We start from the raw sequence: 25,663 nt of genomic DNA, 5'->3' as shown, positions 1-25,663 counted from the left end.
ATGTATGTATGTATATGTATGTACATATGTATATATAGTTTAAAATTAATTTGAAATTAATAAAAATTAGTGTTTATTTTGTCTATAGAAACGTGAAAAATACATTTCCTTAACTATGGTTTTACAAGCATTTCTATAGGAACGTTTCTTATTAATGTTTTACGGTTAAAAAATATTGGATACGTTTAAGAAACGTATATAAAACGACCGTGTGCTACCTGGGTGGTTGCTTACGTAAGCACGCATGTAGATAAGAAGTGTTATCTGGGAGGTGTTTATCTGGGAGGAACGTCGCCATGCAGGTAATCGCGTGCCAACGTACAAAATCGTAACGGTTGCAATTTCGACGTGGCAGAAATTTATTCTACAGAATTCGCCATTATGAAAGACGACTATATGATATATATATTTAGGATGTACTTAGCAGAATTGAAATAAATAATCAATTTTCGGTCGGCGTGTTTATTCGCAATTAACCAAGCCCCGTGTGTTTAATCGCGTATATCTTTCTCACAAAAACTCGATTGAGAAAATCGAAGACGTAAACATCGATTTGTGTAATAGCCGAAGGCAGGAGAAGAACCAGCATGGCGCCAAGGCTAGGAGAAAAAATTAATATGTGCAGCGAAAAATTGTACAACATAAATTTTGCATTGAAGAATTTATTTTTCGATATTGGATCATCATGTTCAAGGCAATACATAAGGAAACATGCGCAAAGTTCGAAAAATGCAGACCTTCGGCCGCAATCTTTTTTCCTTTTCCCTCTCTCTTTCTTTCTTTTTCTCTCTCGATATTGTCCTCTCTCATTAATTATAAATCATTGAACCCCATATCTTTCGCACGATTAATCCACACGAGTGCGTTTCATATATATTTCTACCATCCGTTCTTATTAGTCCCCAAGACTGAGTATGTACATATCTCTTCTTTCGTGGCATCTTTTATAATTTTGGATTCCAAGGATAGGATTAGAAACAAAGAAAAATGACCGACTCCGAACTAATCAGAATCGTTCATAAATTTAAAATCGCCCCAAACATCCCCGTAAACATTGTTATATAGAATGTTAATAGAAGCAGAGTAAAGCGCAATGTTACAGTAACATACATTAATATTACCGGTAAATTATTGATTAATTGTAATTTCTCATTCATAAATGCAACATGTAATATAATGTAAATAACAGATATTATATCGTTGTTACATTGTAGAGAATTATATTCCATATAAAATTTTAATTCATATAGAATATTCATCATATATTGAATTGTTTATGTAAAATAAATAAATAAAATAAATTATGTATATTTAATTTATAAAAGATTCAAGATTTAATCTATTCGGAAATTTGACTTTTTGCTTCAAATAGATAATTACTGGAATATTTCTCTTTTATACATTCAATTTCAAATAATTTCTTTAATATTTCGAATTTCTTGCGATTATATTAAAAACTGAAATACAAAATGTGACAAAAAAGAGACCTTGGCCAATATTTCGAGTCATCTTTTATTGGTAAAAGTGCTCCTAAAAATGATTTGTAGCCGATCAGAAGACTTATAAGTCATTTTTAGGAGGTACTTTTATCGATAAAAGAGGACTCAAAATATGCGGGCCTTTGAATCTTGGTATCCGTTCTTTTTATCCAATTCATGAGAAATTAAATATGAGTTAATTAAGTCTGGTTTCGCCGCAATTTTAATGTAAGAAATTATTTCAAGCCTCATAACTCGAAAAGTACTTAACAAAAAAAAATATTGTTGTATAGTATTTTGGAAAGCTCTCAAGAAAAGCTTAAAGAATATGCAATGAAAAATAGGTAAAAATAGGTTTATTTAAAAAAACGAAGAGAGTTGAGCTCGATATAAGTTTGGCATGTTCACTCAAAGTCAAATCACTGATACCATCTTATGTCCCCCTTCGAATCAAACAAGTTTTGATTGATACATTTTCCCATAGGACCACTATTTTTAGAAATAATTGACCATTTCCAGATTTTTAAACCTGTATATTTTTGTTATTTTAAAATGTTGCTGCAACATTGCTAAACTAATATTGTAAAATAATGTTCTTGTAATATCTTTGCTACATTACACTACAATGTGTAATATTGCAACATTGTAGCAATGTTGCTGCAAACTTCTGTGTTGCATAGTTTAAAAATTTTCCTGAATATTTATAATTTACAACATAATTACGTTAATTAAAAATGAAAAATATATTAAAATTAATTTTCAAATTAAAAAACTAAATCCATAAAAGGTGTGTTTTAAATAATTAAGAATAAAACAAATTTTAATTAAAATTAATTTATAAATTAAAACCAAACTCATATGAAAAGCGCACACAGTGCGCACAAGTTCTTGTAATTACTCTTTAAAAGGCATGTCGATACTCGAAATCTTATAGTAGAAGGATTTCAATGGTGTGCTTTGTAATGTTCTAGTTGAAATAAAAAAGAGCTTTTTTGTGTAATTATATGTCAATGTATATTTTCCTTTTGTAGCACAGAAGATAACAATTACTATTGTATTACATTACATTTGTTGTCGTTCTGAACATAGAGGATGATAATGACGATGATTATAACAATGATAATAACGAATAATAATTATAGAAAAAACGAAGCACTAGATAGATTTTAATAGAAATACGTTTCTTAAACATCCAGTTGCACTATTCGAATCTATTTTTTTTTCTTTTTAATAATTCGGCAAATAAAATTCTCTTCATCAAAACTCTCTTCATCAAAATCAATAAAAGATGTTAAATTGTTTTCTTGATATAATTCATTTACTCAATTTGTGTTATACATGTAAGTACAGTTGAAATTCTTCGTAAAAAATCTCGTTATATATAATTAATAGTCATTTAATATTAAACTTGAAAATATATTATACATGATCTAAAATATTCTAAAAATCCTAAAATCCTAAAAATTTTCATTACATTAATTCTAAATTGTCCAAATTATAAAATAAAAATTTCAGAAAAATATTTATATCATTATTCTGCCGATTAAGATTTTCATAGATTCGAAAGTGTTTGTCGCAACGAGATTACATACAGAATTCGCATTATTATTAAAAAAAAGAAAAAACAAATCAGTAATAATAATTAGATGATTGCGCATTAAAAAACAATGTGAGCGCATTTTACATTATTTTTTTTTGTAATTCTTGAAAACGCTAGTTTTACAGTCTGAAAATGTTTCTCTTTCGCAACAAACGTTTGCAAAACTTACTTAAAATTCTGTACATTACTGAAATTGCTCGCTATTTGTGTAATTATCAATGTAAACTCAATTAATATCGACAGGTACGATGCTGATATATCTCAGTATATAGGATATAATGTGTTTAAAATAAATACGGATCATCTATGTGTTTTTTTACCGCGCAATGATTGCGCGACAGAGTATATCTTAATTAAGATTACAATTATTCTCTTGCAAGATATTTGCAAATCTGTTCAGGATATACTCCTTGCATAAAGTGATTCATTTGCGACAAGTGCACAATTTACAAATTGTACATGGAAATTAATTCGTCAAAGAAATTCCTATTATTGAATTTCTCATCATTGCAATACATTCGATGTAATCTCATGCGAGATTTACGAATGCTATTGGAAGATATAAACTAAACTTTGATAATAAAAAAATATTCTCTAAAACAGCGCAAATTGTTACTTGATATATTTACATCATTCTTGAGATTTAAGACTAGCGCAAGAACTGCTCTTGGCGCAAACGAAAATATAAAAACACAAAAAATATACACGATACTGGCCAATAGCTTGAGTAGTTTTTGTTTTTATTTCACAATAGATAATATTAAAATAAAAGATATACATTGACTATAAATTTTTATTCATCTCACAAAGCATATGCATTTTAAATTGTATGCGTGTGTGTGTGTGTGTGAAATACATTTGTCTATTTTAAATCAATATATCGAGGAAACGTAATTTATACATATATTCATTAATAATAACATCGGTAAAATAATTTGTTAACATCATTCAATCTCTCTCTCTCTTTCCCTTTGCTATATCTCTTTAAAATTTAAAATTTCTTACTTTAATATTTTGTCGTTTCTTACTTTAATATTTTATCGTTTCGTCTCTATCTCTAATTTAAAAAGGATATCTCTTTGCAAATTCTCTACATATTTAAATGGTTATTTTTATTTATCATATATATTGTCTCCTGTTTTGACGAAAGAATATTCATAAAATGATTTTTTAATTTCAAATTTTATTTTTCAAAATACTCAAATTATTGACCGATAACGTATATATACCATAAGTAAATATATAATAAGCTATAAAAGCCTTAATTATACTCGGCGATAGATTGCTCGGTAAATTCAGAGGAGAAAAGTGAAATAAATCAGCAACCGAGGCATAATGTCTTATAACATAAGAAAAAAATCACAGTTTTATTTAAGTCTAAGTTTGTATGTATATATATGTATAAGCGGTATTAAATAGTTGTATACTATTTACAATCTCTCGGAAGGCCTCGGCGCGACCTATCGAGCCACACGACACGCTCTAATAATTAATCAATTAATAAGTGTATTCTTTCTCTCGGATTAGTCTCGTTCGCGAGAGCACCTAATTCTATCTACGAATTAGGGAAAGAATATAGCTAATAATATATAACACTTATATAAAATGACGTGCACGCGCCCGCACTTGTGAGTACAATATATTTTGATCCGGTACTTTGACATGGGTAAGGTTTGCTCTCTGCAATAGTAAGGTAAAAGACAAAATAATAGTAAGGTGAAAATATTCTGATAATTTGATGATTAGCATAATACATCTATAATGTATCTTTTTTCTTTTTTTTTTTACAAAAATACAGAAATTCTGTCTAAATCTTTCTTTCTTCTTGTCTTTATTATTTATCTTTATTATTAATCTTAAAATAAATCGTTAATAATCGTAACAATCAAACAATAAACTTTGATTTGATAAAATTTTATAACAATATTTTTTTAGCAAAAAGAATAGTCGCTAAATTTGCTATTCGTGAAATGATAAAAAAAGTACATAATTTTTACACAATCTCTATATGTAAACATGTATTGTCTAAAGATCTTTATCGAACCAACTTATATTTTGTGAAAATTAATTATTTTCGACTTTCCAATCGCTACTTAAAACTAATGTCTCAACCGATGTCTTTTACCTTATTACTACGTTATTAGCATGATAGTCGCTAACAAACACATGCGCAATCCCGTGAGATGCGGAGAAAAAGGGTTTCGCTTTGATTAAATGTACATATAATATATGCATATAATGCTCGCGAGAATATCTCGCATATGTATAAAAGTTTATTTCTCTCTTCTAATATCTCGCTATCAGAGTAAAGAGTCTTTCCTATATGTGAGGACAGCCTTTCTGCCGATAATGATATTCTTATTTTGCACGATAAATATCACGAGAACTATTAGATTCTCGGATCAATTCGCGATCATATATATTTGCAAGAAATAATACGATCATCATACGATATCAGAGATTCAAATTCTGAGAACGAATTATGCCGGCGATTGTGAAAATGGCCTAAATAAAAAATATTTTACTTTATTATTTCATTAATTTGTATTTTAAATTCATATACAATCATCAAATTTCACCATTAGAGAAGAGACTGTGGTGAAGGTAAATATGTCAGATATATATATTTTGTTAAATCAATAAATTTTTTTTTTCAACAAAGATGTATTTTTTGTTTTAAAATTACTTTCATAATCACGAACACAATTCTGTATTTATGATATAAAAGGACCCAAATTTTAAATCTCAAAAAAATCTAATTTTTATAATACAAATTACTTTTCTCTCAAACATATAAAGCGTGAATTTTCGAGATTTTTATATGAAAATAATACTTGTTTGCGCTTCTATAGGCAATTCTGTGTAAGCTTTTAATCGCAGAGACAGAAAAAATGTTATTTTTAATAACAATAAAACTTGATAAGCGAAGTTTTTGTGCATAATACATGAAATAAATGTCGCTCGCCATTAAATATGCCATTAACGTGTACAGTTGTAAACGCGAATGGAGAAATAAAGATCGCGAACCAACGACTTATTAATGTTAGATATGAATCGTTTTTTTTTTACAGAATATATATATATGTATATATAATATTTTGACAGCCTCAATATTATATATACGTGAGCATTATTCTCGATGCTCCTCTAAATGCTCGATATACACTCGCTTTCGCGTCATTAACGACTGCTTCTCTTTCTTTCTTAAAACTTTAACCCGCCTGTCCCTAACACGCGACTATGCCTTACACACATATATACATCATGTATCCGAATAAAATTAACAAGACATGAATATGATTTGTATGACTTGTTCTCTTTTATCAACATCTCTACCTTTGACGGATATAATTTATACGTTTTTACGTACATACATGTTCATCATACCAATTATCTATATGTACATATAAAATTATTGATCAAGTATCCAAAGTATTGTTCGCTCCCATGGAGCTGTGTTTGTGTGTATGTATACGTATCCGTGTTTATCAACACTAAAAGAGCCAATTCTTTTAAATAAGATATTTTATATCGCTTGAGAGTGCATAGGATGAATGATCAGAGAAATATAAAATTCTATCGAGCAACCGAGATAAATTCTCTAGTTGAGAATCGTTAGTGTCAGACTCTTCTAGTATTCATTACCACTTGAGAATTATCCACATTAGTTGTACGGGCACAGAAAACGAAAATTTTGTGCAATGAATGATTGCACAAAAGCGAGAACACAGCGGCCTTCAAGGACAGATGTTCATTAAAAGTTTTACTGAGCTCTTCTTTTTTTATAACTTTTATATATATATATATATATATATATATATATACACATATATTTATATATTGTGTATGTAGGTTTTCGTATCAGAAGCCGCTCTTGGAGAATAATGGTTAATTCTTGAGTGGACAATAACACTTAGTTACTCTCACTCGAAATAGCTTCCGTTATTGAGATTAAATGGAGACTAAAACTCTTGAATGTACATCTAATCAAGTTCAAACGAATTCCTGTGTTAGATTACCTTGACTTAGAGATAATGAATACATATGACGCGTAATTAGATCTCCGTCTTATTATTGATAATTTTTCTTTTTTTTTGTCGATAATTTCTCTTTCTTATCCTCTTATAGAAGCACATCTATTATTATTATCGTAACCGCATTAACGCTCTACATTTTATTATTAACTAACATTATTACAGCGCTGTTGCTAGTGTTACTAGTGTTACACGATTGTTAGCATCTCGTTACTATCAATATTATATTAATTATTAATTACTAGTATCGCCAATAATCAACGTAATCTCATTGGCGATATATATTGTTAATCTTATTATTGTTATCGTTATTATTTTATCGTTTACTATTAATATTTATTGTTGCAGTTGCTGTTGTTCTTGTTGTTGCTATTATTGCGAGCATGTTTTTTTTTGTTCTCAGTGTGTTACAGACTGCGTGTAACTTCCTTGGTCCTGGTCCCAGTTCCTGCTACTTGTCTGCTTGTGTTCGCAATGACGATCGAAAAGGATGACTGTGTCCTTACATGTAGTGAGGGTACATTCAATCAATTAACGTATCATTATCATCGGACCATACACATCGTCAAACATGACTGAAACTGAAAATCTAAATTCTACAAATGTACACAACTAAAACACTGGAAGACTTTACAACGCCAAGAGTATTATTTGTAAGTTTAAGAGATCACACATCGTGTAATTAGGGATACCATCTAGGAGCCCTAAAATCATAAGACTGCATGTGTATATATACATTCTTTTCTCTGTACATATTCTTCATACATTATGTGGACATCGATTTTATGTTAACAATAGTTGAGAACCGAAAGGCGAAAGCTATAATATTTAGAACACTGCGAGGATCGATGCTTGACGGTAAATCGTGATAAATTATGATCATTGTGATCCCGTTCATCCGGATACAAATGCAAATTGTTAACGTTCGTAATTTAAATAATAGATCTTAAATTCCATTAATGTTGTATTCGATTAAAAATGATAAAAAAAATTAATATCTCTGTACTGATCCATTATTTGTTTTAGCATACATTTTAGCGCAACAGAGTATTTTACCTGAGATACACGAATGAATCGTTATATGTATAAAAAAAGAAGACATTATAATACGCATAATACGCTTATTTCTCTTATATCGAGAGTTTTTAAAAAGGATTGAGTAGAAAACATTTGATCCTTCGTCTACTTCCATTTTACTAGACATTTTTTTAGGACGTCCCGGTGATAAAATCAATCGTGTCTTGAAAAAACAGTGACGTCTATTATCGTGCAAAATATTTTCTTTCAGACAGAGCGTCTAAGCTTGTAGCCGATATACGCAATTATGTGACACAAGGCAGTGATTATAGCACGTGTGATAGTTTCTATTTTCTCATCTAGTTAAATTGTACCCGCGATAGTCTGGCTTAACTGAATCTGTGTTTAGCGATTAATCCCTTTTTAAATATTGTTTAAAGATAGTTCTCTACTTTTATAATGTATAAATTTAGAACGATCATGCGCGAAACGAGTTGGATCCAGTCAGACAAATTCGATAAATTCGCAAAACGTTATACGTCAAAAAGTCTTAAAAAGATGTATAGATACTTGACATTATTGTTTTATGTGTACTATCTAGTACATATTATTAGCGCGAAAGATAGAGGAAAAAATATCTATATATGAATTGCGCGCGCGCGCGGAATATAAAATTTATAAATATATAAAAATATATTATATATATAACAAAAATAAAGAGTTTATATAAAGCCAATAGGAGAAATTTGTGAGAAGCGGATTCATCTCGTTTTGCTTGTCATCGCTCGTGAAATGGAAAAGAAAAATGCAATTAATCAGAATTGGTGTTAAATAATGCTAAACTGCGATTAGCTCCGAAAGCTTTTGCAAACGTTAACAATCTCCGCGTCATGTTAATACTCGTATTCGTCCAAAATAAGGGCTCACATTTATTAATGATAATTAATGTTCGTTCAGTCATTGAAACGCCATCATTGAAATAAATCGTAGAATTAGCTAGGAACCTACAAACGGCTATCTTACATATCTGAGAAATATCTCTAGTTAATTACGAATGCCTTCGCTTGCAAATAGAATCATTTCAACGGATGCCGCTGACGGTGATGAGATCTAGTCATAATGTACACAATACATACCGTCGTCCTTAATGGACACGGTCGTAGAAAGTTTATCGAATGTACAAAGCGCCTTTTCTCTTTCTCTCTCTCTTTCCTCCTTGGCAATTTCAGAAACAATCCCTTGCAAATACGGAATCTCTTGCACAGCATCTCGTGCAGCAAATCCAACATAGATTCCAAGCATTGTTTTCTATCATGTGTCTCGGTCATATATATATATATGCTCACACGCTCTTATATTCTTTCTTTCAACGCGGCTTTGTCTGAAACCACATTTACACAATGTTCTGTATATTGAACACATATAGAGTGTATCGTGTATGTGTCATGTATATATATTTACATCGTTTATTATGCGTCTGTTGGAGAGAGAGTGCGTGTTTAGTAAGTGCATCTTTATCCTACGAACGATCATTTCGCGCTAATCTAGTATCTATCTCGAGTCCGCCGTCTTATTACTGACCTCTTCCTCGGCGGCGGCTTGGGCGGCGCTCGCCGGGAGCGGTTGCTGATGCGCCTGCACCGGAGGAGCGACTCCACTCGTCGCCGACGTGACACCTCCGTGCGACGGGGGGACCACCGTCTGTTTACCGTACTTGACGGTATCCTGCTGCGTCCCGCTTTGCGACTGCATCGACTCCGGTCTTCTGAGGTAAGCGGCCGCCTCCTTTTTCGGCGGTACCACAGGCTTATTCGGCGGTACCGGGGGTGGCACGCCGCGCGAGATCGGCGGCTTTTTCGCCGGCAGTAAACCACCACCGGCGACGACGGGTGCTTGAACAGCGGGGCTGACGGCGGGACTCGCAGCAGACTGGCCGACGTGAAAGCCGAGCTTCCCCGCTGCAGCGGCGGCTTGCGACGACGTGATAAGCTTAGCCGCAGCGGTACTAACGGGAGCAGGTACAACCGGTTGTCGCTTGTCTACGGCCTGAGGAATTACAACACAACCATGACCGATTTTCAGAGCTTCGGACGGAGATCTCGACCAAACTCCGCTCGTCAATCAGGAGCGAACATACCATAAGTGGGAAATCATAGAGAGAGAGGGACGAGGGGGATGGAAGAAAAAGAACCATACCAGAGAACTAATCCAAAGCAGAGAAAGAGAGAGAGAGAGAGTGAAAGAGACTCGGTGAAAAATAAGGGCGAATATATCTACGAAAAAAATGATCAAGACTCAAGGAGAGAGAGAGACGCCGTTGTTATTAAGCGACAAACGATTCGCAACTCGGCGAGGCTGAAATCAAAATTGCGTCTACTCCCATTTGGATGCTGTTAATAAGAATATATATAATATTGCGAAGATATACAGGAACACTTTTCCTTTGCATTTGCTATTCATAAATTACCAGGAGATGAGATGTACCTTGGACGCAGTCCGAGTTACGTTAACCGAGGAATAGATTAGTAAAATATATACTAGATCTTTGGACAGACTAATGTAAGATGCAGAAAGACTAATGTGAGAAGTAAGTTCCTCAGTTCCCGTAGAGAGACTGCGTGCATCGAAATATATATAATAATATCATGATATATAAACAGTTTCAACTTGACTGAATATATATTTACCTGTTTATTAAAATATATTGCAAACCAACTAATCTGACAATAGTATAGTACGCATCAAATATCGCATAACGAAGCTATATATAATTTAGTAGTAGCGATTGTGTGTGCGGAATAGCAATTAGGATGTCAAGCGTGGACAATTTTTTGGCTCAGAAATAAAGCTCCGAAAACTGAGTTGCATACAACTTTGTTTAATTGTAGGAATCGATCAATATACACATGTGAAATGTGATAATAATAATATAATAATAATAATAATAATAATAATAATATAATAATAATAATAATAATCTTATATGTACACAAAATTAAAAGTATCGTAATAAAATATAACTCTACCGATAATGTGCTAATTTATAAATCAGAAGTGTGCATATCGTGACTGTGTGTCATGAATATAAATCGTAAACAAATACACGTAATATAATAAAGCAGGCTTTCTCAAAATAAAATCTGCTTTTGGATATTTTTATAGTTTTTTATATCATAATTTCATAATTTTACTTGTCTAGAAATTTAACGGTTCTTAAATTTTAGTGCAGCATTTGATACGAATGACAGAAATAGAGGAAATAAATAAACCAATGGAAATCTTGTGCATTATAAATAAAGATGATTATATGTAGAAGCCAAGTACGGTGTTATTTAAGAAACAAATGCAAAAATTATTGTTTTAAATTAAAAATTATTTGTTTAACTTATATATTTAACTAATATATATCAGAATGTTTCTGTGCTGTGTTATATAAATATCGTCATACGATTTTAAAAACAATCTGCATTATTAGTCAAATGCTATAACTGCAAAAATATATAATAATTTGGCTATCAAAACACATCTGCCTTGTTATCAGAAAAATTAATAAATATATAATGTATATATATTACACCTGCATTTTTTTAAATTAAAAAGCGATGAGTCATACGATTTGATAAACACATTAATTTATTGCAATAAATATGTGACTAAGGTGCGATATATTTATAATTTAAAAATATGTAAATATTGTAAAATATATATAAGACTAGAGGGAAACTTATAAAGTGCTTGTGTGATAAAACATTAATGATAACAAATGCATATTTCTATTATAAAATAAAGTTCTATTAATGTGTAATGTAATATATTAGTGTGTGTAATGTAATTTATTTATATGTATATTACTCATTAGATAAATTTTGTCTTTTATATTTTCCTTGCAAATTGCAACATCAAAGATCGAAACCAATTCGAAATTAAGATAAAGAATACAATTGAAAATGCAATGTATATATACATTTCATTAATCATTCATCAAATAAGCTTTAATGTCTATCAGCTTTAATGTGTATATCAATAGTACACTGCACATTATCTTTGTATAAAATTTAAATTTCATATATTTATTATAAAGAGCCTACTTATATTATTAATTACAGTCTTTCTATAATATGCATATAAAGTTTATTATTTAAGAGAAGACAGAAACATCTTACCTTCCTTAGTAATTTATAATCTATTTAACGTAATTTGTTATTTCTTTACAATTTATTTTTAAATAATATCTATGACACTCGATTTTATATCAATATCGATATATTATATCAAATTAAAGCTAATTCCTATTCTTCAAAACACAATACTGATTAAATAGCTGATTTCTATTTCAGTGCTAACTAAATTTTTCTAGTGTTATAAACATAAATTATTTATAAATTATCTCATTTTTTCTTTTGCTCTCCCTTTCAAGAAAAATATTAGCATAGAGAGCAGTACTTCTTAACGTTCGATATAAAAATATCTGTTGTGACACTTTGTATGTATAAATAGGCTCTGTATAATCTTTAGATTAACGTCGAGTGTGTAGGGAAATGTGGATAGGTTACCTGTGTATCTGGAGGAGCTGTAGACTCTCCACCTACAGATGTTAAATTAGGCGTATAGGCGACCCCACGAAGTGCCTGTCCAGGTGTTACTGATCTAGCAATCCCAGTGGCTAAAAAAACATAATGATTAATTATACGTTCTCTTATAATTTAATTCTTGGGGATAAGTTTGTGATAAAATTGTATTACATAATTCATCAATTTAGAAATTTATATACATATATATGCACACAGTTGTGTAAATTTATATTTTACTAAAGAATTTATTTTAGCATAGACTTTGTATATATATGTCACTTATTAAGATATAAATTGTTACATTTTGTATACATTGTTTTACACATATTGAGAGATTAAAGATTCTTACTTGGTCCACTGACAGGAACACTGGACACTGTGGCAGTGGGTTGGACAACTTTACTACTGACCATGGGTGTCCCTGTACCCAAGACTGTTCCTTTCACTATGAAAGATATTAAAGATTATCAAATTCTTTTTCTATTCTGTTTAATAATATTAATTAAATGCAAATCAAAAACGATTTAGAAAATGAAATAAGCCTCTTCACATTACTCATACTATACTCTATTATATAAAATTATAATAATATATAATATTATAAAAAATTATAATATATAATATAAAATTATATATTTTATAAAATTATAATATATAATAATTATAAATTACTATATTAATAAAATTATTCTTGATATATATAATAAAATTCTTCATATGTATAATTTCTATTTTCATATTGCATGTGAAACATACTTGTTTGCGGTGCGCTAGCCGGCCTGAGTGTTGGCATAGCAACTAAATTCGCTGGTTTTGCAGGAGGCGGTGGTGGAGTTACACCAACTCCTCTGGCGGAACCACGAGTCTGCGACTCCTTCCACGTGTCCATTTCGACTCGCAACTTTTCCAATTCCGTCTCGAAGTCTTTCGCCCTCTTTTCCTCTTTTGTAAGGGCTTGCCGATATTGTTGCCTCTCCATGTCGAATTGCGCTAATTGTTTCTCCAATTCCGCTTCCATTTGCAGCGATTTCTTGCTCTCTTCCTCGAGGCCTTCGGCCATCGAATCTATCCTTACCTTTTCTTCACTGAGAATTTGAGCCAAATCTTCAGATCGTTTCCTCTCCTCGATATACTTCATAATGATCTTTTTCCGTTCCGCCAAGAGAAGCAGTACTATTTGCTTCTGTCGATTTTTCTCCTCCTCGAGATGATCGTTAACTTTTTTTAATTCCATCTCTAATCTTTTCTTTTCTTGTTTTTCTAATTCTAGCTCCTTCTTCAATCTCGTCCGCTCCTTTTCAAGACCATAAGTGATATCATCACCTTGAGCAGTATCATGCTCATGTTTTCGTTTTTCCTCTTCTAATTCTTTAATTACCTGAAAAAATTTTTTTGCAATGAAATAATATCATTAAAAATGATAGTAATACATTACTCTCTAACAATATTATATTGTTACATTTATATAAATCGTATAATTTCATATAACAATAATAAAATACATACTGCTCTATGCCTAATTTCAGCATCTCTAAGGACCTTTGTCATTCTACATTGCGCCTTTCTTTGTTGCATCACCAATGCTTCTAGACTAGCTACTTGTTGATCAATTTGATTTCCTTCAACCCCAATAACACCACCTACTATTGCTACGTCGCGAGCTAATGCCGCGTGTGGATCTGCGGTAGTACTAAGGTACCGGGAACTTAGAAGATGTTTCATCTTTTCTGACTGGAAGCAAAAATCACAATTTTCACAATAAGATAAATATCATATAATATAATCCGAAAATTAAGATATAATTAAGATTACTAAGAAATTTAGATACAATAAAATTAAAACACAATCGAGATACAATTAAGAAGTTTGTGGAATATGATAATATGATAAATCATGCAGAGAATATTTTTCACAATTCATTCATATTGCTTTGTTATATCTCTTTTATATTCTTTCTAGACAAACAATCTAAGAGACAAGTTTAAAAATTGCATAAAAGAGTATTATTAAATCTCGTCAATTTATAAAAAATTTTACACGATATATATAACTTAATACATTTAACTGTCCAAACTAAAGAACTCGCTATGATTACATTTGCATACAATCATAAAATAGAAAAAAATTGATGATTTCTTAACAAGTTATATAATTTTAATTACTTTTAATGCTGCTATCACAATATCCCTCGCTTGGAGCTCGCCTTCTAGATATCCCAGCAATTTCAGCAAATCAGTTTTGCTCAACTCCATCTTTGGATTGCGCTGCAAGCGTACAAAGCAATTCCTAGTTACATATTCCAACATTTTCATAAATTATTCCAGTATTTGCATCATCAATTATCGCAACAACACCAACAGTACCAGCTATAACGCAGCTTACTCAGGCATCGAAGGAACATACCTTGAGAGTATTGGAGGAACTCTTGTCCAGCGGCTCAATATTATTGGCCTGTTGCTGCTGAGACTGCGAGGGCTGAGCGGAAGCGGGGAGAGCCTGCGTCTTGGCGGCCGCGCTGGCCAGGACGGCGGGGGTGGGCGACGGCGCCGACGTCAACGGCGGTCCGTTGGCCGTCGTCGCCGCCGTCGCGACGCCGGACGAGGTGACGCCGACGGTGGTGCCCTGACTCTGCGATGCCATTGTGCGCCGATCTCTGTCGGGAAAGGTATCTACCTATGCGTCGTCGTCGTCGTCGTCGTCGGTTTCGCGGGGGCGGTTCGCTCCCGAGCTAACTCGCTAACTCGACGTCGACCCCCTCACCCCTCGAGGCCCCGGGGACTGGCCGTGACGGCCGCGAGCACCGCCGCCGACAACCAGGCAGCGGCCCGAAATGCTCGCCACATCGCCGTTCACGGGGTCGCCGGCGACCGGGACGGCTCCGTCGAATCCTCCTCGAATCCTTTCCCCCGCGGACGTCCCTCCGGTTCCTCCGGGTCGTCGTTTCACGGCCGACGAGCACGAATCAACGCGGCGGCATCCGGCGCGGCGCGGCCCCGCTCTACTCTTGTCTCTTGTCTCCCTCTTGACAAATCGAGCGCACAAAGCGCAGTTCAGTTCACGGCACGGCCAGCGAGAGCTCGAGGCCCTCCTCGTGAAGTTGGCGGCTCGATCTCGAATCGATCCCGCGATGACTCTGATTATCGATATTCGAGAGATCGACCCAACCTTAATTCTGGGACTAATGATTTTTAAAAATTTTTTTAGGAAAATGATTTTTTGAGGGAAAATTACTGTAAATTATTTTTAAAGACTTTTCTTATTAAACATTTTGTTGCATACAAGATAGAACATTTTTTATGTACCTGGCGTATTTTTTTTATCTTTGTAAAGTTTTTTCTGAGGGATTAATGATCGATTTTTAAAAATTTCTTCTTGAAGAATTTTGGAAATAAATCTTTTTGGCGTTTTTATCGATGTTTAAATAATAAAAAGTAATTTTCAAATATTAAATATTTTTTTTGCTCGATATGAATCTCTTGAACTTGATACAAATTTATTTCGCAGGATGTATTTTTGGGATATCGAACCTAATTAGAATTTAAAAAATTAATATTTCTAATATTTTCCTGATTTTTGAAAAATGACAGAATTTCAGCACAATTTTGAAATATTTGATTTTAAAGTGATCCTACATTTTGTTCTTTTCTTTTCGAATTTTTTCTAACGAAATTATTCAACAGTATTTCGAAAATATACCCTATGAAATAAAACTGGACCAAGTTTTTTTACATTGTTTAATTTTTTTATCTTTTGCTTATTTTTAATAAAACACTTCATCGATAATCCAATAAATCAGAACTTTCCACTTGTCGATAATAAAATGAAAATCGGAATAATAATTTATCATTTATTTTTAATTTTCTTGGATCAAAGGTATTCAATCTATTCGTTTTACCTGTACACCTTTTACATTCGAAATCAAACAAATATGTAACAATGAAACATCGATGAGAAAAAAAAGAGAGAGAAAATTTGGAAGAAAAGAGAACGCAATTGAAAAGAGGCAACGATCTCAGCTGTCAACTGTCAAATTGCGCGGGCATTTATACCTGTCAAACGTCCCTTCCAAATCCGTGTCCATTTCTTTTAAAGGTCAGCGCCTTCCCAACTATATTTATCTATACATGGTCAGGTATGAACTTACTCCTTTTATTCCTAAAACTACTCAATGTTTCTCTTGTTTTCGCTTTGGTCACTCCAAATCCCAATGTAAAGGCGCTACTCGAACACGAAAGTCCTCGAGGAGCCTCCCGCGAATTTTCCCTATAACATCCAGTGCATGCACACGCACCTCGACGTGCGCTCGTGTGCCACGATGTCGGCCCGCAAACCCCTATCGGCGTAAAAGTTGCTTACGTCGCGTCGCGCTGCGTCGCGCTGATATCTTACGTTGTTGCGACGTCGATGACGGAAGGACCTCCGTCTCTCGCAGTAGCCGCTTTTTATGCATATGGTTCCGTGCGCGTTGCTCACCGAGGGTGGTATGTGGAATAAGAAGGTGCGCTGCGGGAACTGGTCTTGATACAGGTACATATACATAAGCGTGATACGCGAGATGGGCAACCAGACGACGCGCCCCGGGATCGCCTCCCAGAGGAAGCTGGAGTCCGCCAGTTCGGCGGCGAACGCCGTCACCAGGAGCGAGCCGGACCACAGCTCGTACACGGAATTCTTCCCGATCGAGAGTCTGACCAAGGTACTCGTCACATGCATATATTCCCCCTCCCTTCCCCCCCCTCTCTCGTGTTGATGTGCAAACTGACTTGTCAAACTGTCAATTTTTTTTTTTTTTTTTTTTTTTAATAAGAAGAAATAGATATTGCACCACAATTGGAGCAGAGCGTACTCGCTTGTCACATAGAATGTAGTTGGAATTAAGCTACAGCTGTTTGAGAAGACAGACTCTCAGCTGACTCATATTTATGTCACTCCGTCCTCAGAAATATTTCCAAATATTTTCAATAGTCGACACTCTTTCTCTTTAAAGTTTGCGACTCTCTAGTCAAATTAATATAGAGATTGATTCGGTCAATCATCCAGTCGCAAATTAATAGTTATATATTTTATATTCTAATAATGTTGTCGCACATATGGCTAATGTTATCCGATTAATTTTATGTGACAGAAATGAGAGAATACACATGTATATAATTTACTTCTTTTTTTGCGTATAAATGTAGAAGCAAATTATTTTACTTATAATATATTAGAATATTTAGCGCCATGTAATATTAATTTATAAATGTATTTTGCAGATATTAGCGCATCTTGCCCACGAAGAAGAGCATGTTAATGGCATTACCAAGTCCGTATTCCAAAAATACTTATTTCCCACTCATCCTGAATTAAGTGAGAAGCTCTTCACTTATTTACATCATAATGCTCAAGCTACGACCACATATATAAGTACGACAGCTTTCAAGCAGCAAGCCGAGAAGTTCCTGTCAGTAATGAATGATCAAGCTATATTAGAGAATTATATAAAAATGTATTCCAACATAAAAGACGGTGGCAATGTTACTCCTGAAACATTGAAGGCCTTATTGATATGTTGTTATCAATTAGCGATGGAAAACAATAGTACCAGCATGTGCCTTCGCTCAGAACAGATAATAAACGCGGTCGTTGTTTCGTGTGTTAGTAAATTTATTCAATTTAATAAAATATATGTAGTTAAGATTCCATTATTATGTATGATATAAGTCAATATTTGTGCAAATATCTAAATCTGCATGTTTAAAAATGAATAATTTGTAGTATCACTGTATTTTTAAATCTTTAATATTTTACAGTTTCACGGTAAAAATAACTTATCCACGAGTTATGTGAGCAATTGGATTGGGCAACATTGCCCACGCATGGTGTATGGCCTACAACGATATGTGGTGCATGTATTGACAACTGCTTATCGCAATGGTAAAGCACTTTTGTCGAAAGAACAACCGCAACCTCCTATCGAGATACCGACGCCCGTGTTGGAAAAGTCCAACTTAGAATTTCCTCAGACAAACTTATTGCCTATAAGCTTTGTCTGGTTGTTGTCATGTACACTACCGCAGTGTTACCTCCAGGTATGTTGTCACAAAGAATGATCAATAATATGCATAGAACATAATCATTATAATCATCATAATCATCTCTACATCTATCGGTTATTTTATAATCGATAGATGTAGAGATGATTATGATGATTATAATGATTATGTCCTATGTATAAAATATACAGGGTGCTTCAGAAATAGTTGGTCAAACTTTAAGAGCATATTCCACTCAGTGTAAGGATGAAAAAAAGTCATAAACATGGGTTCGCAAACGCTTCCTTTCCAAGTTATAAACATTTTCTATTTACTTTACTTACAGACTTTAACAACGTTTGAACTGCAAGAACATTTAATAAATGTAATAAAATAGAAAATGTTTATAACTTGGAAAGGAAGCGTTTCCGAACCCATGTTTATATGACTTTTTTTCATCCTTACAATGAGTGGAATATGCTCTTAAAGTTTGGCCAACTATTTCTGAAGCACCTTGTATATTTGAAAAGATCGATTGCAATATTGCGCCCGCCTATAATCAAAATCTATGGTTGTTAAATCTTCGTATCTATGTGCGTGGTGTGTATGTGTGTATAGACCAACGATTCACCGAAGGATGTAACTCAGGCTTTGATAGCCAGAAGAACAGGCAGTATTTGTCCAAGGCATTGGACGTTACTGTACAATAGCGGAGAGCACGGGACCGGAGCTAATCGCTTCCTTCACCATGTATTAGGTTACAAAGGTCCTACTCTACTGATTATAAGAGCCGCTAGTGTAGAGAGAGACGAGGAATGTCCTACCTACTGCGTATGCTCGACTGTCGAGTGGCGGGAGAGTCATCTCTATTGGGGCGATGAAGATTCAATGGGCATTCAACTGACTCCGTCCTATAAAATTATAGAGAAAGGTGCGAAGATACTATACCTGAACATGGGTATCAGGGGCTACCCGCATGGTCTGCGACTTGGTAGCGATCCACGTTCGCCATTTATTAGTATCGACGAATCATTCCATTCTGTGTCTATTGCCGGCGCGCCTTATCGTATCGCCAGCTTGGAAGTCTGGGGTTGCGGTGATACAAAGTTAAGGTAACATCTCTTTATAAATAAACTTTTGTTTAGAACAAAACTGATGTTAAGAATATGAGAGACGTCATTGATATATTTACAGAGAGAAGCAATTGGAGATTAAAAAGTGGCAGGTAAAGGAGGTGGAGAAACAGAGAGTTGTGAAACTAAGCGCCAGCGATTGGTTGGACCATCCTGATCGTTATTTATTGGAGTTGGCTGGTAGAGCGTCTTACAACGAATCCAATAATTAAAGCAGGCAAGAGGAGAACGTGCATAACTGCTCATATTATTTTATTTTGTACATATGTATATAGTGTCAAAAATATTATTGGAATTTCTCTGTACTTATATGGCGCACAAACGTGCGCATGAAATGTGATCATGTGTGACTTGTGCGAAATACAAGGGACTTATGCTTGACGTACTTAAGTACAAGTGCCAAGGTTTATAATGGTGTCTATTTTTTTCAATATTTCCTCCAGGCTACGTAATATGAAATTAAAGGCTACTAATGGAATTTATCTTTTGGATCACTTGCATAAACAACATGTAAAGATTGAAAAAAAATATATATTTTTTTTGTATAAAATCATACGTTTATATTTCAATACATAGTTGCAAACTTTTCAGTAATTGTACTTTTACGAGAGATTGAGCTTTATCACATTTTATATATTATAAATATTGAAAAATTATCATTCATTAGCCTATTTTTTATTGTTAAATAGTCCTTTTTTTATTCTTTGACTTCTTTATCATTATTACTATTGTCAATTTTAGAAATGAGACTTTCCCAATTAAAGTCTTCCTCACCATTGTGTAAACTTATCACATTTTTCTCATCAATGACGTCAAACAAATTTTTAAACGGCGTATATCTCGTCAAGGTGACCTTATCAGTGATTATAACCAGCTTATGTCTCGCGCGAGTGATAGCTACTGTCAAACGTCGCTGGTCGTCCAATATCTCGAATTCTTTCTTCGTATTGCATTCGGTACTCTTTGTACATGAATATAATATAACGTCCTTATCGCGTCCCTGGTACTGATCCACAGTGTTCACTTCCACTTCCACTTCCTTGTCCAAGATCTTTTTCAATAAATTTATTTGAACGTTATAAGGTGCGATGACTCCTATATTTCTACCGCACACACCTGCCTCTGTGAGCACTTGGACGAGTCGCAAGATAACAGCTGCTTCCCAAACATTTGAATACACCTGATCATTTCTGTTTACGGATTCTACACTCAAGTTGTAAGTGTTACCAGTATCGAGCACCACCACTGAGTCATCTACATTTCTGGAGAGTGCGCTTCTTATCCATTCTTCGCAAGACGAAAGCATTTGCTCCATGTTGATGCCGGTTAAAGTCGCATTTTCCACCTGCTTGTTGCCCGATACCAACTTGCCGCGGTATGTCGCCTCATTGGCCAATCTCATGATTCTCCCGTTCATTCTGTACTGTTTCGACAGATTGACGGTATTGTTGTCGCTGTCGAGCCTGGTGAATAGGGACTCGTCCGCGCCAAGTCTCGCAGCCGTTTTGTTCTTGACAATAGGCGGCAGCTGATCCGGATCCCCGACAAGGATAAACTTGCGCGAGCTGTACAGTGGACGCAGTACCGTGGGCTGCATGATCTGCGCGCTCTCGTCCACCACGCATACGTCGAAAGTGCGTCTCCTGAGAAGAGCGTGATACGCGCCAAAACAGGTCACGCCAACGATCTGCTTGCTTTTGTAAAGTGTCTCTAGGCTCTCCGGCGAGTCGCAACTCGCCAATGCGTATTCCTCACTCTTGCACGTCAACAGTGGATGTATCTGCTTGGTCGAGCCCAGGCGCAGGAAATCAATGTTACGTTCCAGCAATTTTAACAGAAGATTGTCCACCGCGCTGTGCGTGTGCGCCGTGATCAAAACACTAGACCCCAATGCTTGCAGCAGCTCTATCAATGCTACCAGCGTTTGCGTCTTTCCTGTACCTGGCATGCCTTTTATCAAAATGTACTCGTTGGCGGCCAACGCCTTCAACACGGCCCTCTGTTGATTCTCATTGAGGTCGCTTATTATTTTGGCGCTAGCCGACACAATTGAACGAGGCAACTTCTCTGCAAACGTGGCCGGGGTCCTATCGATGACGATGCGCCGAAGTTTGACGATGGACTCATCATCATTGCTTAATAGACCGGCCACATTCGCATAATTGAACGTGGACAGACCTGTGGAAGAAGAGTATTTATCAATATGGAACGTAGAGTCCGCGTTCTGTCGCGTAACATCTTTATCCAATAGGACTGTGACAGTGTCATGCGAAACATGCATTATGTGTCCGGCAGCTATATTAATTTTTGCATCAGTGCTGATGATGACATAATTGTCCTCGGTGAACGAGCTGCTGAACGTGCCGTTGTCGATGATCTCACCCTTGATATTAACACGCGCAAACTTATGCTGATACTTATCGTCTTGCTCCACCACTACTTTACCCACGACCTTCAAGTTACAGATACATGTTCCTCTCGCCTCTCTTTTTTCCGCACTCATCGTCCATATGTTGCTTAAACTTCTGTTACTGTTCTCATAAGCTTCCTCCAGTTGGAGCAACGCGATCCATTTCATAACGTAATCTAAATGACTAGATTCAAAATCGTTCAGCATTTGCGTCATCGGCATTGTTAGTTGATGCGATTGTGACAAATTTACATTTGGATCCTTTGTTAGATACGCGCAACATAGAGTCTGATAGGGACACCTGGTGCACGCAGGATGATTTATTGGCTCTGGCAATTCCATCGTCTTTAAATCTGATTGCGAACTCATGTTATGAAGGTCTTCAGGCTTTTTGGAGAAATAATGAACCAAAGTATTCCGCAACAATATTAAATCTCTTTTCTCATGATGACTGCTTTTAATTTCCTGCATCGCGTTTTCTTTCAGATACAACAGAAGACCAGTATCGATATCCTGATCTCTGGACCCCATCATCATGAGATAGAGAATAACTTGACCCTTATGCTCGAGCGAGTAAGAAGCTCTTCCAGTTTTCACTTCCAAAGGCATGATTTTTCTTTTCGAATTGATATTCACTTCTGCCGTCACATCTATTCTTCCTTTTATACCTAATTTTGGTATGTAAACACTCTCCTCGATGTCTTGTATATTACAGATTTTCCCCTGAAAATTGTTCTTCAAGTCACCTATGCGTTGCTGCTTGTTGTCCTTGATATAATGCTGAATGAACTCGAAAATTCTTGGCGCATATTCCATCATGCGTTTCCGACAATCTGCGAGCGACAATTCTGATGCGTAGAGATAGTCTATCGTACTTTTTGATTGTAACATATCATCAAGCAATTTGATCACATCAGACAATGCGTAGATGTTTTCTCTTAGTGCCTTTTGTAGCCATTGATGAACCAAAGATCCGACAGTCATCACAGAATAATCAGCATTCAAACTTGGCAGTGATTCTATCTTTCTAAACTTGTCGGTCAACACCGCTCGCCTATTGCAAAATAAACCACTCGTTATTGTCGTGCCTGATATTAGCATATCAGGATTGGTGACGAGGAAACCATTGTTATTATCAATAATCCACTGCTGTGGGCCTTTCTTAGCCTGTATCATGACGATGTCATCAATTTTCACTTGCACATCTTTCCAAAATCCTGAACATGCAACAATATCAATATTTTCAGATTCTATGTGCTGTACTGTTAGGACAGTAATTTTTGGCTCATGTTTGATATCAATTATTTTACATCTTTGCAAAGTAGTGAAATTGATCTGTCCATGACATTCCTGATCGAAGAAACCATCAAATTCATCTCCATCTATCATGGAGAAGTCCTGGAAAGATTCTGTTTTTTTCAAATTATGTAGTTCATTTTCTTTACAAGAAGGCATTTCGGCAAAAGAAGACTTTAAGGCAGTAGTATTTAGATCTTGTGTCTCTTTAAGAACACGATCTTTATCTATGACTTTTGAAACAATTGTATTTCTAGCATTCTGTGATGTATTTAGCTTAGTTTTCACTTGATTATTTACTTTTTTATTAACTTTTTCAAATGGTGCTTTATCACAAGCTTTATTTTCTAAAAAACTATCATCTTCAAAATCTCTTGTTACAGATAATAATACTGAATCTTCATGCAATGTAACGTTGTTTTCTGTCGTTGCAACACAATGTTCCTTCAATACATTATTTGCATTACATATTCTCTTAATGCTTATACATGATTCTTCTTCAAATGTATCATCTTTTTCTTTTCTTTTCTTTGCAACCGAGACTTGAGATGAATTTGAATTTGATACAATCTCATCATTGCTTGCTTCAGACTTGAAAATTTTTGGAAAAAAGGATGATATTCTTGTCTGAGATTTTTCAATATTAATATGAGTAGATGTCTGTGAACAAAAATAAGCTTTAGTAATTTTATAATATAATTAATTTTTTAATACATCTTTCATATGAATATAATATATCCAAATCTTTTATTACATAATTGTACTAAAATTATTCCTAAAATTAAATCTATATTAGAATTTGAAAGTAAAAATAAATTACTATCTTATAATCTATTTATTGTACAAAAAAAAAACGAGAGATAATATTAATGATCACACATGTATTTTGAAAATTAATAACAACATAATATATAGACACACATGTAGTAAATATTTATATATACTAATTACCTTCTTCTGTGACAATTGACGTTTCTTCATGTTTACATGCAATATATATATTTAAAATAATCTTATATTGCATTACAGATCGTGTATGATTAATCTTATTTCAGAGTAATCTTATATTAAAGAGATAAAAATTACGAGGTAAGTATTATCTATTCCCGCGTAAACATCTCGCAAGAGTGTCGCCATTTTGACAGACACATGAATAACTGTAGATAGACGTGCTCGATCGGAAAATCGGACTTACCTTTCATAATCACAGAGAGAAGACTGAGAGATGTCATAGCCTGTTTTTAGGTGATCCCTGAAAGCGATACTCCCTCTATGGACATTGAAAACGTGGACATGAACTACAAAGCCAATGTCCATGAATGTTCTCAGAGGGTAATATATAATGTGTACAATTTCTGGTTTTGTTCCGTGCTATGTGCACGAAATGCCGGTAGCACCAGAGTATAACAATCATTATTTTGAAAATAATATATAAATATGATAAATAATAATTTTTATAAAAATAATTTTTATAAATTACTTACCTATATGTGTATGTATGTGTGCCCATACGTTGTCCAAATGATTTTAAATATAAGAATAGATTATATGAATATCGGCGTATGTTACCGCCGGCATAGCTCTCAGGTTCATGAAAGTACTGAAACCTCCTCACCTGGCAAATGCCTTCGTTAAGGCGGAGATACAGGGGAAAAAAAATTGAGGAGGAAAAATTTTTTTATTTATTTTTATTTTTTTTAATAGAGTTTTTAAACAGAGAATATAATACATATAAAAAATATATATTACATAATTATAATATATACAACGTAAATTATAATTAATTTGCAATTACATAAAAAACACATTACAAAATATTAAATTATGTAATATAAAAATAATTACATTACAAATACATATATTACAAAATTTAATGCAGAATATATAAAATACAATGCATTAGAAATATGTATTACAAAATATAATACAAATTTAATATAAACTATAATTTTAAACTTAATACAAAATAAAATTTATTACACGAAAGTGTCCAAAGTATACGTATAATATAAAATTTACTAAAAATTTTTACGTAGACCAGACAAGACTGATTAATGATGATTAATTACGCGATATATATTATTAATAATCGACATAGAATAATAGAATT

The 25,663-nt window shown here is 34.0% G+C and overlaps 3 protein-coding genes across 4 annotated transcripts; 1 reads left to right on the top strand and 2 right to left on the bottom strand.

The window, feature by feature from the left end:
• Nucleotides 1–2,484: 2,484 nt before the first annotated feature.
• Nucleotides 2,485–15,863, bottom strand: Naus (cortactin binding protein N-terminal like nausicaa). Of its 2 annotated transcripts, XM_083098930.1 has the most exons (8): nt 15,104–15,863; nt 14,863–14,964; nt 14,207–14,431; nt 13,457–14,078; nt 13,050–13,145; nt 12,683–12,792; nt 9,711–10,175; nt 2,485–9,510 (listed from the first exon to the last, which is right to left on the bottom strand). In XM_083098930.1, the coding sequence occupies exons 1-8, from the start codon at nt 15,338–15,340 to the stop codon at nt 9,496–9,498; spliced, it is 1,872 nt and encodes a 623-aa protein (XP_082955056.1). In that variant the 5' UTR covers nt 15,341–15,863; the 3' UTR covers nt 2,485–9,495. The 2 variants fall into 2 exon arrangements, with proteins under 2 accessions (XP_082955056.1, XP_082955055.1); XM_083098929.1 differs by lacking the exon at nt 2,485–9,510 and having other exon boundaries at nt 9,548–10,175.
• Nucleotides 15,864–16,801: 938 nt separating this feature from the next.
• LOC145971368 (uncharacterized) lies at nt 16,802–20,259 on the top strand. Its single transcript, XM_083098931.1, has 5 exons — nt 16,802–17,396; nt 17,956–18,336; nt 18,493–18,771; nt 19,333–19,826; nt 19,909–20,259. The coding sequence occupies exons 1-5, from the start codon at nt 17,256–17,258 to the stop codon at nt 20,057–20,059; spliced, it is 1,446 nt and encodes a 481-aa protein (XP_082955057.1). The 5' UTR covers nt 16,802–17,255; the 3' UTR covers nt 20,060–20,259.
• Nucleotides 20,260–20,358: 99 nt separating this feature from the next.
• Nucleotides 20,359–24,683, bottom strand: Dna2 (DNA replication helicase/nuclease 2). The gene is made up of 2 exons (XM_083098928.1): nt 24,505–24,683; nt 20,359–24,213 (listed from the first exon to the last, which is right to left on the bottom strand). The coding sequence occupies exons 1-2, from the start codon at nt 24,532–24,534 to the stop codon at nt 20,545–20,547; spliced, it is 3,699 nt and encodes a 1,232-aa protein (XP_082955054.1). The 5' UTR covers nt 24,535–24,683; the 3' UTR covers nt 20,359–20,544.
• Between the last annotated feature and the right edge of the window lie 980 nt (nt 24,684–25,663).

This window comes from Camponotus vicinus, unplaced genomic scaffold, assembly GCF_025532165.1.
Source record: "Camponotus vicinus isolate PSW18456_S1 unplaced genomic scaffold, iyCamVici1.0 SCAF_5, whole genome shotgun sequence".
Taxonomy (NCBI): Eukaryota; Metazoa; Arthropoda; class Insecta; order Hymenoptera; family Formicidae; genus Camponotus; species Camponotus vicinus.
Note: the sequence above shows the minus strand (reverse complement) of the source record. Positions and strands in the feature narration are given on the sequence as shown.

What these genes read in the sequence shown, in the direction of transcription:
- Naus (XM_083098929.1), bottom strand. Translation starts at nt 15,340, where the DNA reads ATGGCATCGCAGAGTCAGGGCACCACCGTCGGCGTCACCTCGTCCGGC. An exon ending in GGCTAGCGCACCGCAAACAA is followed by an intron (nt 13,146 to 13,456) that starts GTATGTTTCACA and finishes TATCTTTCATAG; the next exon opens with TGAAAGGAACAGTCTTGGGT. An exon ending in CAGCTCCTCCAGATACACAG is followed by an intron (nt 10,176 to 12,682) that starts GTAACCTATCCA and finishes GTAATTCCTCAG; the next exon opens with GCCGTAGACAAGCGACAACC.
- LOC145971368 (XM_083098931.1), top strand. Translation starts at nt 17,256, where the DNA reads ATGGGCAACCAGACGACGCGCCCCGGGATCGCCTCCCAGAGGAAGCTG. An exon ending in CGATCGAGAGTCTGACCAAG is followed by an intron (nt 17,397 to 17,955) that starts GTACTCGTCACA and finishes TGTATTTTGCAG; the next exon opens with ATATTAGCGCATCTTGCCCA. An exon ending in TGCGGTGATACAAAGTTAAG is followed by an intron (nt 19,827 to 19,908) that starts GTAACATCTCTT and finishes ATATATTTACAG; the next exon opens with AGAGAAGCAATTGGAGATTA.
- Dna2 (XM_083098928.1), bottom strand. Translation starts at nt 24,534, where the DNA reads ATGAAGAAACGTCAATTGTCACAGAAGAAG. An exon ending in GTCAATTGTCACAGAAGAAG is followed by an intron (nt 24,214 to 24,504) that starts GTAATTAGTATA and finishes TTTTGTTCACAG; the next exon opens with ACATCTACTCATATTAATAT.